Genomic DNA, 12,485 nt, shown 5'->3' with positions numbered 1-12,485 from the left:
TAAAAATACTGATATAGCATGTTTAAGAAAACTTTTCAACATTTTACAGCAATATAAAATCCAGTAATGTCTGCGAAGCCTAGGCTTTGTTATTGTTTATCAACCCATCTCACTTTCTGGAATTTATCATGTGCCGTCTGCATTAACTGTTCATGATCTCATACTAGAAACAAAGGAAGTAATGTTTTGCTGAGTTATATTGAACTAACCCGGCCATGACCTATATGAATAGAATCATTCCTGACTCAGCATTATACTGATTTCCCTTTGATTCAATATTTAAGTGAACTCCACTCAATAAAGATAACAGCTATTGTGTAATTTCTGGGTTGTTTTGAGACGATTTGATGATGCTTTCACATGCAAAGTGCAGTATTATATACCACAGTTATAATCTACCTGTTTTAGTATTAAGAAGTATTCATAGGAACATTGGAATATGTGGGAGTATTAGATATAATGAGAAACCACATTTAATTCAAGATGATTGAGTATTTCCTTTTGAATATTTCCTTTTTATGCATGTATTTGAATATTTCCTTTTCTTTTGAATATTTCCTTTTTATCTACATTTATGCATGCATCACATTACATTTTTATTATCACACTTTTTATCAGTCATTAAGAAGCATTTCATAGAAGTATTAGTTATTAGTGATATAATCAGAAACCATATTTAACCACATTTAATTCAAGATGATTGTGAGCAAATGACTAAGATGATTTAATGACTTAAAGTTACAATCCGTATACCTGTTTAATGATTATTTACATAAAAATACTTATATAGCATGTTTAAGAATACTTTTCAACATTCTACAGCAATATAAAATCCAGTGATGTCTGTGAGGCCTAGAGGCCTGAGGCCGAAAAAGTTCAAATAAAGTTCAGAGGATGAGATACAGTTACATAGAACACCTGCACGCACCCCACACACATTTTGGTAGACAAATCCAATTTATTGCATATGGCCAAGGACGCCTTATGAGTTCACTAAATTGCTTCACCGGAAGAGAACTGGAAAAGTGTCCAAATATGGGCACATTAATTATTTGTTTATGCGCCAACCACGATTAAAAACGCATCCTGTTGCCTGGGATCTATTGGTGGCAGAAGCAGGGTTATTGGTTATTAAAAATAAGAGATAACGGGAATTTACTTGATTGGTGTAACAGACGAACCCCCTGCACCAGTTTTTACTATAAATATGGGCTTGAAAACACTGTAACTGGGGATGCTTTGGGAAGATCTCACTTTGTTTGATTCGAACAAATAAAGTTTACTCTTTGACACCTGGACCTTCTTTGTTTGAGCAATTTTTTGAAACTACAAGATCAATTTTCCACAACACAGCTCGTTATTATTTAACTCTTTAAAGTGAACATATTAAAAAGCACATACTATTGTGATCCATTTTTGCTGAGATTCAGGCAGGCTATTCAAAAGATCCGTCCGAGGATCATGGGTGTCCCCTCTCATGACGGTTTTTATTTTGAGCCGCAAGAGCATCTTATTTGTGCCCACTCGTGATGTTTTTTATTTGACGGTTTAAGGGGTTTTTGTTCTTTAACAGGATGTTTGGCTTGTGATACTCTCAGTCTAAATTGAAACATTGTCCGTATGTTAAAAAAATGAGGTAATAATGCACCAACCACCATTAAAAGCGTATCTGGTTGCTGGAAATCTATTGGTGGAATGCACGGCATTTAATTAAAACATAACATGAACTTATCTGTTTGGTTTGAGAGAAACCCCCCCCCTTTCATAAATTTTACTATATCTATGTGCTGGAAAACACTGTAACATTATTTGTACAAGCCAAGTTTTACACACACACATTATATACAGAATATATATAGCAACCGATCAGGTCCTGTTGAACTCTTGCTGACCACGTTCCGTCCTCTGCAAAACAGCATCTGGCAGGAACTTCTCTGAAACCAGCCTTTGTTTGCAAACTGAATTCCTTCTGTGTCAATGTAATTAAACAAAATTTAAATGGTTATATAGCACACAATATGATTAAACACAAAGGTTATATGATTAAAACATATCTATTAAACTTTAATCATGTCACGTGGGAAAATAGATTTGATTAAAACAAAATTACTCATCCATTTCTATATCGATCTATATTCCCACAGTTTTTAAGTCGCTATATTATGCTTACACTGACATACAAATACAATTATTAATCCATTTGTGTATTAAATCATTTGTGCATGAGTGTTTTGTGCTTATGTATTTGTGAAAAACATATCATACGTATTACTTTGGCACCTGGCGAGATGTCTTTCTGCATTAAAGACGACGCACAACAGTATCAGACGAATAAAAGGCAAAGTAGGCCACTTTGTGTATTTTGGTGCAGAATCTCTACAGGATGTTGTGGTTTCATTTCTTCCCACAAACCCTCATGCAAAGCCCTTTTTTACGTGTAGAAGAGCAGAGACAATGCATAAACTAATCAATAATATGCAGGAAAGATAATATGCAAAACCTAGATTCTCACAGTTATGCCAATGTTTTTTACTCCATTGTTATGCATGAATGTCCCCTCTGCGTCAGAGCGCTGAAGCCCCTCCTGTGCCCTGCACGACCACGCGCTCAAATATCTTGCAGCGGACCCGCTCCTTGCACGCTTGGTGTTTGATGCTTATAGGAGGACAAACTCGACTGATGTAACGCGTTAAACATCGGCAGATTCACGTGGGATCCACGTTTTTGTTCTAAAAAGCGCACTGGACACGTTTGGAGACATCGAGTGGATACAGTAGGCTATGCTTCGGAAATGGGTTGTGAATTGTAAGTGTTGAACTTTTAACTGTGAGGATTTGAATGTTAGGACTCGGATAGGACAGACGGAAGTTTAGGAAAACCCTTTTGTTTAAGAAACACGTTTTCATTTTCAAACGATACAACGCAATTGGACTATTTAGCCTAATTCTTGTTTGCATTTATTTTGCGCATTCGTCCTTACGCGTAATGCAGGTTTACGTGTAACCGCGTATCTGTGTAACATATTTGTCTTTACGCAATTGTAGGCTTTGTGTCAAAATATAATAGATCATGATCTTTTTATATATTAGGCTACGTTTGTCACTTGATGTTTAAAAGGGGATTTCATTGATTTTAGCGGCCACTCACAGGGTTTTGGTGATATGCAATCTTCACCAGAAACGGGTTGTTTTCAAAATTTAAATAAGTTAAATATCATTGGTTTAGATAAGAGACTATCAAAGATAAAATAGATATCAAGAAATAAGTTACAATGTATATGTTACATTGTGGGTTTAAAGCAACAGGCAACTCAAGACTTCAGAATGGAAGTGAAAACAATGCAGCGGTTCCGTAAACCCGATACAGTTTTTTATTAATTTAACTTAAGTTATGCAAAAGTAAATGGCCAGATGGGGTTTTGTGGGCCCATATATTTCTTTTTTCGTTCATGTTTTCATTCAGACCCAGTTCAAATTTGGGAAAAACATCATCCACACGGAGAAGTATTTCTATAAGTCTCATTGGAAACATACCAGAGGACCCCTTCACGAACAACACATGTTCTCCATTCGCACACACATGCTTATTTTAAGATGAGTTTCCTCTGCACATTGTCTGGTCTCTTCACACACACGATGCCAGCACACAGTAATGGGATATTAAAAAACACAAGCAGGGTTTGTGTATAGTCACACATTCAGCTGTGTGTGAATGCAACGGCTCATAGAAAACATACGCTGATCTGCCTGTTTGGAGTGTTTTTCTTGCTGCCTTTCTTTTGGCTTGGCAGACAGAGAGCGTGAGGAACATTTCTTCAATGTTCTGCCTGTTCAGAATTGGAAAGCGGCCAGTCAAAGTAAAATCTTGAAGTTTATTGATCAGAAGTCTCAAACAATACCTCAAACAAAGCCTATTTATAATATTTAACTGGTGTCTTTTCTTAGCCGGGGAAGCCTGGGAACACGTCCAATCCGCTTTCTCTCCTTAGTTCTGCTCAGCCAACTAGCTCACACTGCTTTTCCCGACATATGTGGAGCATCACACGAAACCCCTCACCAAATTCCGACGAGCTCTGCGTAATCTGATCTTTACACACACACACATATTATTCTGGTACAGAAAGTTCACTCCAAATCAGCAATGTAAAAACACGTTTAAACCACAATAAAAATCCTTCAAGAGAGAAAAATTCCAGGAGAGAAAAGGGGCCACCTAATGATTTAGCATCGGCTCAAAAACGGAATAAGCCAGATTTTTTTCATGCATCTTGACATTTTCTCACTTTGCTTTGGGGTCCATCTTGGAGTTTGTTTTGTTTCAATTATTAGGTTTAACCAACCTAATGATTGACAGCGAACATTTTTGGAAGGCCGGCCTCTGATACCGGGAGCCACAATTATGGGAAGAACTCTTTTATCCAAAGCGACTTAAGTTGCATTTGTGCATTGAACCCATGACCTCTGCATTGTTAACGCCGCGCTCTTACCACTGAGCTACGGGAAAGCTTTTTATTTGGAAAACATTCGATATTTTACAATACTAATTTTGGAGCGCCTGTCTTATCACAAGCTTTGGCCTTGGAAAAGGGACAGAATGTAACAGATCTTTTCTTATATGGAGAAAGGTCTGACTTTGAAAGAGAACAGATGTAAAGTATATAAACATGATTTTAAGTTTTATTGCTTAAGACACTAAAATTTCGATGCGAAATATTAATCTTCCAGTTTCCTTTTTTAATGCAGACACAACCAATGATCTCACAATGTGATCAACTGTTTCTTTTTGGCAGTTTCTCATCCAGCACTTTTTAAGTGTTTCCCAAGCAGCATGACATCATTATTCGGTTACATATTTATCTGTCGTCAACAAGTACAAGCACAGCTGGGCTTCTTGAAAGATATTTGGCTTGGTTACAAGATAACAATTCACACGTTATCTCAGTCCAGTTAATGCTTTTTCTAAAATCCTTCCTTTTCTCTCTGTTTTGGCCATAATGAGAGAAAACATATTTGCATGTTATTTAGAATACACTTTTCATTCTGCACAAATGTAGTTTTCATAGTATGTACTTTTATAAAACAAAAAAACGTCATCCGTGCTTGATGTTTGCAGAGAAAGTCTAGATAGTTTTCAGGTCATTATGACCACATTCTTTCATTATCTCTGTGCTATTTTAATGATCCTAGACAGTTGAATTTCACTCCCGATAGAAGTCGTTGCCATCTGCTGAAATATATCAGGAACTTTTGCCACTAAACATGTTTGTAACAGGAACTTCTCTTGCGATGGAAGTAGACACATTGTGTCAGATGCTAGTTTGTCTGGGAAATTGAGAAATAATGTTAGATTATTTTTGTACGTGTAACCATAGTCTGAGGTTTTATTCAGCATTGAGAAACCATTTTTCCACAAGGAGGTGGCGTTTTGAAGCTGAGCTTTTTGAAAAATCCCTCCCCATGTAAATACATTTGAAATTGCTGTTTACGTGTGGAATATAAAAACATTGCGACCGCTTGGATACACATGTGGTCTTGTGCAACCTATCTGTTGTGTGTCCATTAAAAAAACTACACGTTTTGTCTACATTGCCGCGACACATAGTGCATGAATGTAAGCTGTTTCGGGACATTTCGGCCTGGATGGGCACCATTTGTAAAATGCTAATGTGGGCATAGAGCGTTTTTAAAACAAACACATATTAGTGTCCTCAGATTTGTAAATATAGAAGTACATGTAGGTTTATTTCTTTGTCTTTGTCATAATAATTCAACAAAGTTTAACGAAATGTAAACCTTAGGCCTCAATAAAAGCATATCTAAAAATACACAATACGTGTTTAATACCGTACGTATAAAATATATGTTATACACCATATGTTTTCACACAGTCGTAACTGTGTTTAAACATTGACTGATATGAATGCATTACCATTTTTATATTCCTAGCTACATGACCTAATTTTCTGTATTTGCTTTTCTAAATCTTTGCTTTCAGGTTACTTATTTTTTAATTAAGGCCAAAGGCAGCAGCCACAACACAGCCACTGACATGCAAGGATACGCCCAGAGGTCAAATCAGCGACCTCCACCTAGGTACCAGGAACCACAGCTGCCTTTTCAACCCACAAATTTCCAACCGCAACAGTTCAAGCCCCCGCCTTACTCCACAAAGCAGGAAAGACATTGCAACGGACATCAACGGGTTGTAAATAACTGGAGTGCCCCTCAAGCTGTACGCTCGGATGCCTTTGCTCCTGCTTTGCAACAGATTGACGGTCGGTATGATGCAAACCAGACCTTTGGCCAACAACCGCCCACAAGACCCCAGCTACACTACAACCCTTCAAATGTGGTCGACAACGCTGAAGGGCAAGCTACCGACAACCCTTATGGCAATAATAGATTTAATAGTCAATTCAACACACAAGCATGTTTATATGTTGCCTCTCATCAGAACAACAGAAACACAGAGACATTAATTTCTCATTCAAGCTCTAGTGAACCTCATGCATATGGGACCTGTCAACAACTTCAGCCTGGACCAGATCACATCAATCCTCAACAGTTGCCTGGACAACAGCAGACTGCGCTGACACCCGGACACACCATACATTACAACCCCACTGCCCGAACCAGAACCATAATGCGGAGAATTATCAGCAACCAAGCTCAGTGCAGAACGGCAGTCGGATATACATCACCAAACTCTGTCACGTTGCCACCTGGTGGACCACACATTAATATTTTACCACCCTCCAATAGCGTACAACAGAGCCGACCAGAACTGGAGTCAAATCCAGCTCAGTTTCAGAACAATCAAAGCAGCGCTGGGCATCCACATGCAGACGCCTACGTTCAAATGTGTAATGTTAAACAAAACGCTCAAAACCAGACGGCGCCCAGAAGTGAAGCCCAGTTGGACCCCACTTCCAGACATTTTAACTTGAATTATTATATAAATTCTAAAATTTCTGAAATTCTGCATTTACAGAAAGAAAAAGATTTGAAGAACAAATCAACAACCAATCAGAACCGGTCGGACGTCCGTCCTGCCAACAAGACGGACCAGAACTCCCTTTTACGGGAACTTTTATCAGAGCCAGTGTTACAGTCTGCAGCTGAACCGCCGCACAAACGAAAGAACGTTGGTCAAACTCTGACGTTCTACAGGAAGAAGTCACCCTCCAAAAACTTAAGTGGGTTGCAGTCTCCCTTACCTGGCACCCGCCAGATGGCCGTAGTCAAACAGAACAGCATTGGAAATGGAAACGATGGGCAAAGGCAAAATGACATTCAGTACGTTACTGACCCAGCCGAATGTCTTGAAGCTGTGTTTGCCATACAGAAGTCATTTCAGCAAGTTCACAAAGCCGTAGCAATTGTCCCACCCATTTCCCTGCTGGCTTCTAACTCCAAGACGAAAGATGACGCATACATGAAGACCGATGATAGTCCACCTTTAAAGATTGCTGATGCGTGGTCGCTCGCTAAAGAATCTGATTCACAAAACCCCATCACAACAGAAAAAAATGATAAGCTGTTGTCTGAAGACTCCTCGCCAGTGTCTGAGCAGAACGACAGAATGAGTCCTGAAAGTAAGACCAAGAACACTGCAGACTCTTGCACGGCGGAAAATTCAGATTTGTTTTCTGTTAATCCAACAGCGGGATGTGAAAATAACTGTGATTCAAGGGATCCTTCATTTGAATTGTCCAACGTGCCGGTGGTTGCATACACGCTGGAATACCTGAGGAACTTAGTTAAGTCTTTGGAGATGAAAGAGTCATCTGCTGAATGTTTAGAGAAACCTGAAGGTGTTTGCAATCAGATCTTTGACCTCTACTGGAATGGAGACATTGGGTACCTTAAAAGGCATTTAAAAGAACTGCGTGAAGTGAGATCGTACTTTGATGTGGAAAGTGTAAAAGATGACAAATCTGTGGTGTTTGAAAGCATCACACAAGACTTTAAGAAAGTGGCTCATTGTGATATCGTCACCGATGAGCTCTGTTCATCCTTTGAGGAGTACATGTCGTCTTGGTTAAATGTCGATGGCCAGCCAGCGGATATTGCCAAAGTGCTTTCAGAACCGCTTTCGGATTATATCACTGTCTCGAATGAGGCGTCAGGTAACGCTTTTGTCCCCGCAGACAATTTAGGTGCAAATTTCTTGAAAGACCCTGAAGTTACACCTTTTAATGTAAATGAGGGTGTAAAACCAGACTCTGTAAGTATATTCACACCTACTGCAGGGATTGGCAGGACGGACACCAAGAACAAAAACCATTCAGATGCAGAAAATTCTGAAGTCAAGCCTCTTTGCAGTGTCTCCAACGAACAGGAAACAGTTGAGAGCCAAGGTGACAACATGCAAAACCACAAGCATCTAAACACAAAGCCTCCCACAGACCTTTCGCTTTCCGAAGACACGTCTTCAGAACAGAGAGACGATTCCACAAATAAAGAAAATATGTGTCAAGAACATATAAGAGACAATTTAACTATCGGACAGAAAGAATCTGTTCCACACATTGGGCAACAATTGGATTTGGACTCTAAGACTCTACTACATGATCATTTGCCTGTGTCAGATTTACTTCCTGCATGCTCTGTAGATAAAGCTTTGCAATTGGTCGTCGCTGTTTCTGATGCTGTAAAAGATATTGAAGAGTCCTCCACCACGAAGCCCAGGAGTAAGTTTATAGGCACATGGCAGGTTGAAGATATTTCTGATGATAGTATGGACAGTATGGAGATCGCTTCTAAAAATGTGGACACGTTACAAGAAAATATTTTTGAAGATGAAAATTCAGATAAAATGCAGATCTCAACGAACACCACAGGCACATTGCCGGTAGAAAATACTTCTGAAGATGAGAATTCGGACAGCATGGAGGTCGTTACTGAATCTACAGATATATTTATTGACGAGGACATTTCAAATGATGAAAATTCAAGTGACGATTCCTTGTTGATGGATGTTACAGTATTGTCATCCGAGGAAGCGTTAACATTTTTCCAACAGTTAGAAAAGGAATCTATTCAATCCAGTGTTGAGCATCCAAAGTTTATGGTATCCTCACCCAGTCAGAGTAACCGTGAATATAACAAAGCAAAGATTTGCTCTCGTTGTGGCATCAATGACATTCTGACATCCAATTCCACCGATGTGACAGACAGCGATAGAGAACTTTTTTGCCCCCCTTGTTGGGACATGGCACCATCGCTTGACCTCGAAATGGATCCGTGTTCTCCTAAAAGTAATGAGACTGATGTTCTTGGCAGTGACGGTGAGTCCGAAAAACTGGAGGATAATCGCAGTCCATCTTCAGTAATGGAAATTCGGGAGCCATTTATTGCTTCTGCTGACGTGCACGTTGCAGAAGAAGAACTGACCGAAAAAACAAAAGATGACACGGTGGTAAATTCAGTAGCAGAACAAAAACCGCCTGAGATTGAGCATCCTGTCAATCAGGAGATTCTCGAGATTCAACCAGATAAAATGAAAGATGAAAATTCAGAGAAACACAAACTGCACAAGCATAATACTGATAGTCTTGGTGATGACGCTGCATCAGGAAAAATGCAGGATAATTGTGGTCTGCCATCTTTAGAAATGGAAGTTCTGGAGACAGTTATTGCTTCGAATGCAGCAAACAGTGTAGAAGAATTGACAGAAAAAACTAAAGACGTGGTGGTAAATTCAGTACCAGAACAAATAGTGTCTGAGATTCAAAGTAATGTTGAACAAGAGCTAGCCAAGATTCGACCAGATAAAACAAAAGATGAAAAAATGAAAATCAAATCAAAGAAAAACAAACCACCTTCAAAGTCTGCATTTCTCCAACATAAGTTTAAACCCAGCAGATCTAGGTTTATTTCTGATTACTCTGTTCTTTTCGCTCCGGATATTGTCATTAAAAAGAGCTGGCCTCAAAAGAAAAAACACAAAGCTGTATCTGCAGTCAACCGCCCTGGTGGCAAAATCCAGAACTGCAACAGTGCCAACAATGGAAACAAACCGGTAGATGAAAGACCAGATCCTCGTTCACATTCTGTGACTGATAAAACTTCACAGAACCACAAAGAAAAAGTGATAGAGAAACAGTCCAGTTATTCAACACAGTTTATGAACAAAACACTTCACAGGTCAAACATGACTCCGCCTGAGGTGCACAGTGACAATCTGACAGAGAAGAAAATAACAACTAAGAAAGTGAGATTTGCTTTATATGGGTCTAAAAACGAACATCAGTGTGCTGCCATACAGCGCAAATTTTCGCCCCCCGCTACCCTAACAGTGACCAATGTTTGCAAAGATTTGTCCAAAAACACGAGCCAAAGATTTCCCGAAAGGCATCGTTTTTCTGCTCCCTCGACATTGTCTTCTTTCAGTGACTATTCAGATGTGATTTCTGCGAAGCAAAAAGTTCACAACCAGTGGAGCAGCACTTTTATACCAACAGCAAAAATTACGCCACCTCCCAAGTCTCCACGGAAAGGAGAACCAATGAAGAAAAAACCCCTTAAACCTCATGAACTCTTAAAATCAAACATGCCAGCATTAAAAAAACAAATGATTCAAAGATCCATACTCCTGTACAGCGAGGAGATAAGCAAAAATATACAAAAACACTAAATTTGTTTGTTACTTCAAATATGTTTACTTAAACATATATGCATTTGGCCGTTTTTTATTATTACACTACATTGCTGAAGAGTTTGACTGTTTACTGTTTCTTACTGGCTAAGAAAAATATTTGTATATAGTTTCGAACAATAGTTATGTTGTTTGTAGTTATATATTATGCAATGGGACTGAATTACAGTTCACTTTAAATGTATATTTTTATATTTTTTTAAGTTGTGTTCTGTTATTGTTTTACATTGGAAAAGATAAATGAAGAATAAACTCAAGCAGTTGATTGTATTACAGAAAATCTCTCGCAACGCTTTACTTGATATTTGATGTTCACATCGTTTTACTGACTCTGGACTTGGCTCTACATGTGAAAGAAATCCTGCAGGGTAAATATTAGAAGAAACACACAGGTAAAAAATTGATATATTTTGGGACGTATACACCCATACGAAAAAGCAAGAAAATTAAACATTTTCACTATGCTATAGATAACAATAATTTATGTTTATAAAGTGCCTTTCCAAGGTCACTTTCCAAAGTCAATATAAGAACAATCCCCCAAAAATCACAGATCATGAACTGAGGTGTAATATTCAGAAAACAAATGAGTTTTTAAGAGGTTTTTGAAGGATAGAATGGAGGATGCTTGACCGATGTCAATAAAGAAAAGGAAATAAGAGTGAGAATGGTAAGTTTACAGTGAGGTTTCATTTATTTCATTAGTTATCATGAAAAACTACCTCTACAGCTTTTATTGTAAGTCAATGACATTTGCCAGATTATTTTCCCGTGCTCAATATGTCGTGGCAGAACCGTTCGTCCAATGTAGAAAGAAATCACAAAGACCTATGAGCCAGGTTTCAATAGATTCAATCTTTATTTGCTCGAGCAAGCAAAGAGACAGAGTTCATCTGAAGATGTCCTCCGAATACATATCTGACTCCATATTATGTACAGTAAAGTCATAAGTGAGACCCTTTCTTACCTAATGTAGTTTTTATTACAGCGAGCTCATGGTTAAATCCATACTGTGACACCCAAAAAGCTCACACTGTTCAAAGACATAACCCAGTGTTCAAAGACAACACACCAGTGTTCGTGACTGTGCAATAAGTACAGACTACTGTCTCCTTTTGACCAACTAATGTTACAAAGTGTATGTCCTGTATGTGTGATGCTATGCAGATGCCTTGTGGTGCTGCTTGAAGCTCAACCCATGAGTCCCATAGCCTTTATTAGATCAGAGAAGTGTATGAAACCTATAACTAACTTAAATGTATTATTTTATATAAGAAAACTCAATCCTATAATAGAAAATCCACCATATAATACAAGCATATTCCATATATTCACGTAAACAAATTCATAACATCATCTGCTAAGAAATACTGTTTTCTTCCTGTCCTTCATATAGGCTATACATGCACATATTATATATGAAATAAACATCAGTTGTATGTCGCATAAGCAAGCGTGCCTCTCTTTTCTGTCTCTTCCAAGTACAAAGTGTTCCAGACATCAAGAACAAGGAACTGATATTTCTTTACCCTGGAGAGATATACTAAATATGGTATGATGTTATTTCCCGTGTGTCAAGTGTTTGAATCTGAGCCTAATCTCACTTCCTCGTTTACCAATATATACTGAACCCATCTCTAATAAACTTTGACTTTGTAGAAAGTTGACGAGTCTAGTCGATGGAACACCAAGAATGACACAGACTTTGAGTGAACTGCACTTCTGTCTCTCAATTTATATATATATATATATATATATATATATATATGATTAGATTAAACTTTATTGTCATTACACATATACAAGTACAGTGTAACGAAATGTTC

At 38.3% G+C, this 12,485-nt stretch overlaps 1 protein-coding gene across 1 annotated transcript; it reads left to right on the top strand.

Moving 5' to 3' along the window:
* The first annotated feature begins 2,603 nt into the window (after positions 1–2,603).
* Positions 2,604–11,293, top strand: LOC306892790 (uncharacterized protein). The gene is made up of 2 exons (XM_079454087.1): positions 2,604–2,805; positions 5,995–11,293. Exon 2 carries the CDS (start codon positions 6,049–6,051, stop codon positions 10,636–10,638), a length of 4,590 nt encoding a protein of 1,529 aa, XP_079310213.1. The 5' UTR covers positions 2,604–2,805; positions 5,995–6,048; the 3' UTR covers positions 10,639–11,293.
* The last annotated feature ends 1,192 nt before the right edge of the window (positions 11,294–12,485 follow it).

The sequence above is a fragment of the Barbatula barbatula genome, assembly GCF_947034865.1.
Source record: "Barbatula barbatula genome assembly, chromosome: 4".
Lineage (NCBI taxonomy): Eukaryota > Metazoa > Chordata > Actinopteri > Cypriniformes > Nemacheilidae > Barbatula > Barbatula barbatula.
This window is presented reverse-complemented; position numbering and strand designations above follow the sequence as displayed.

Coding starts and splice junctions, on each gene's coding strand:
- LOC306892790 (XM_079454087.1), top strand. CDS start 6,049: ATGCAAGGATACGCCCAGAGGTCAAATCAGCGACCTCCACCTAGGTAC.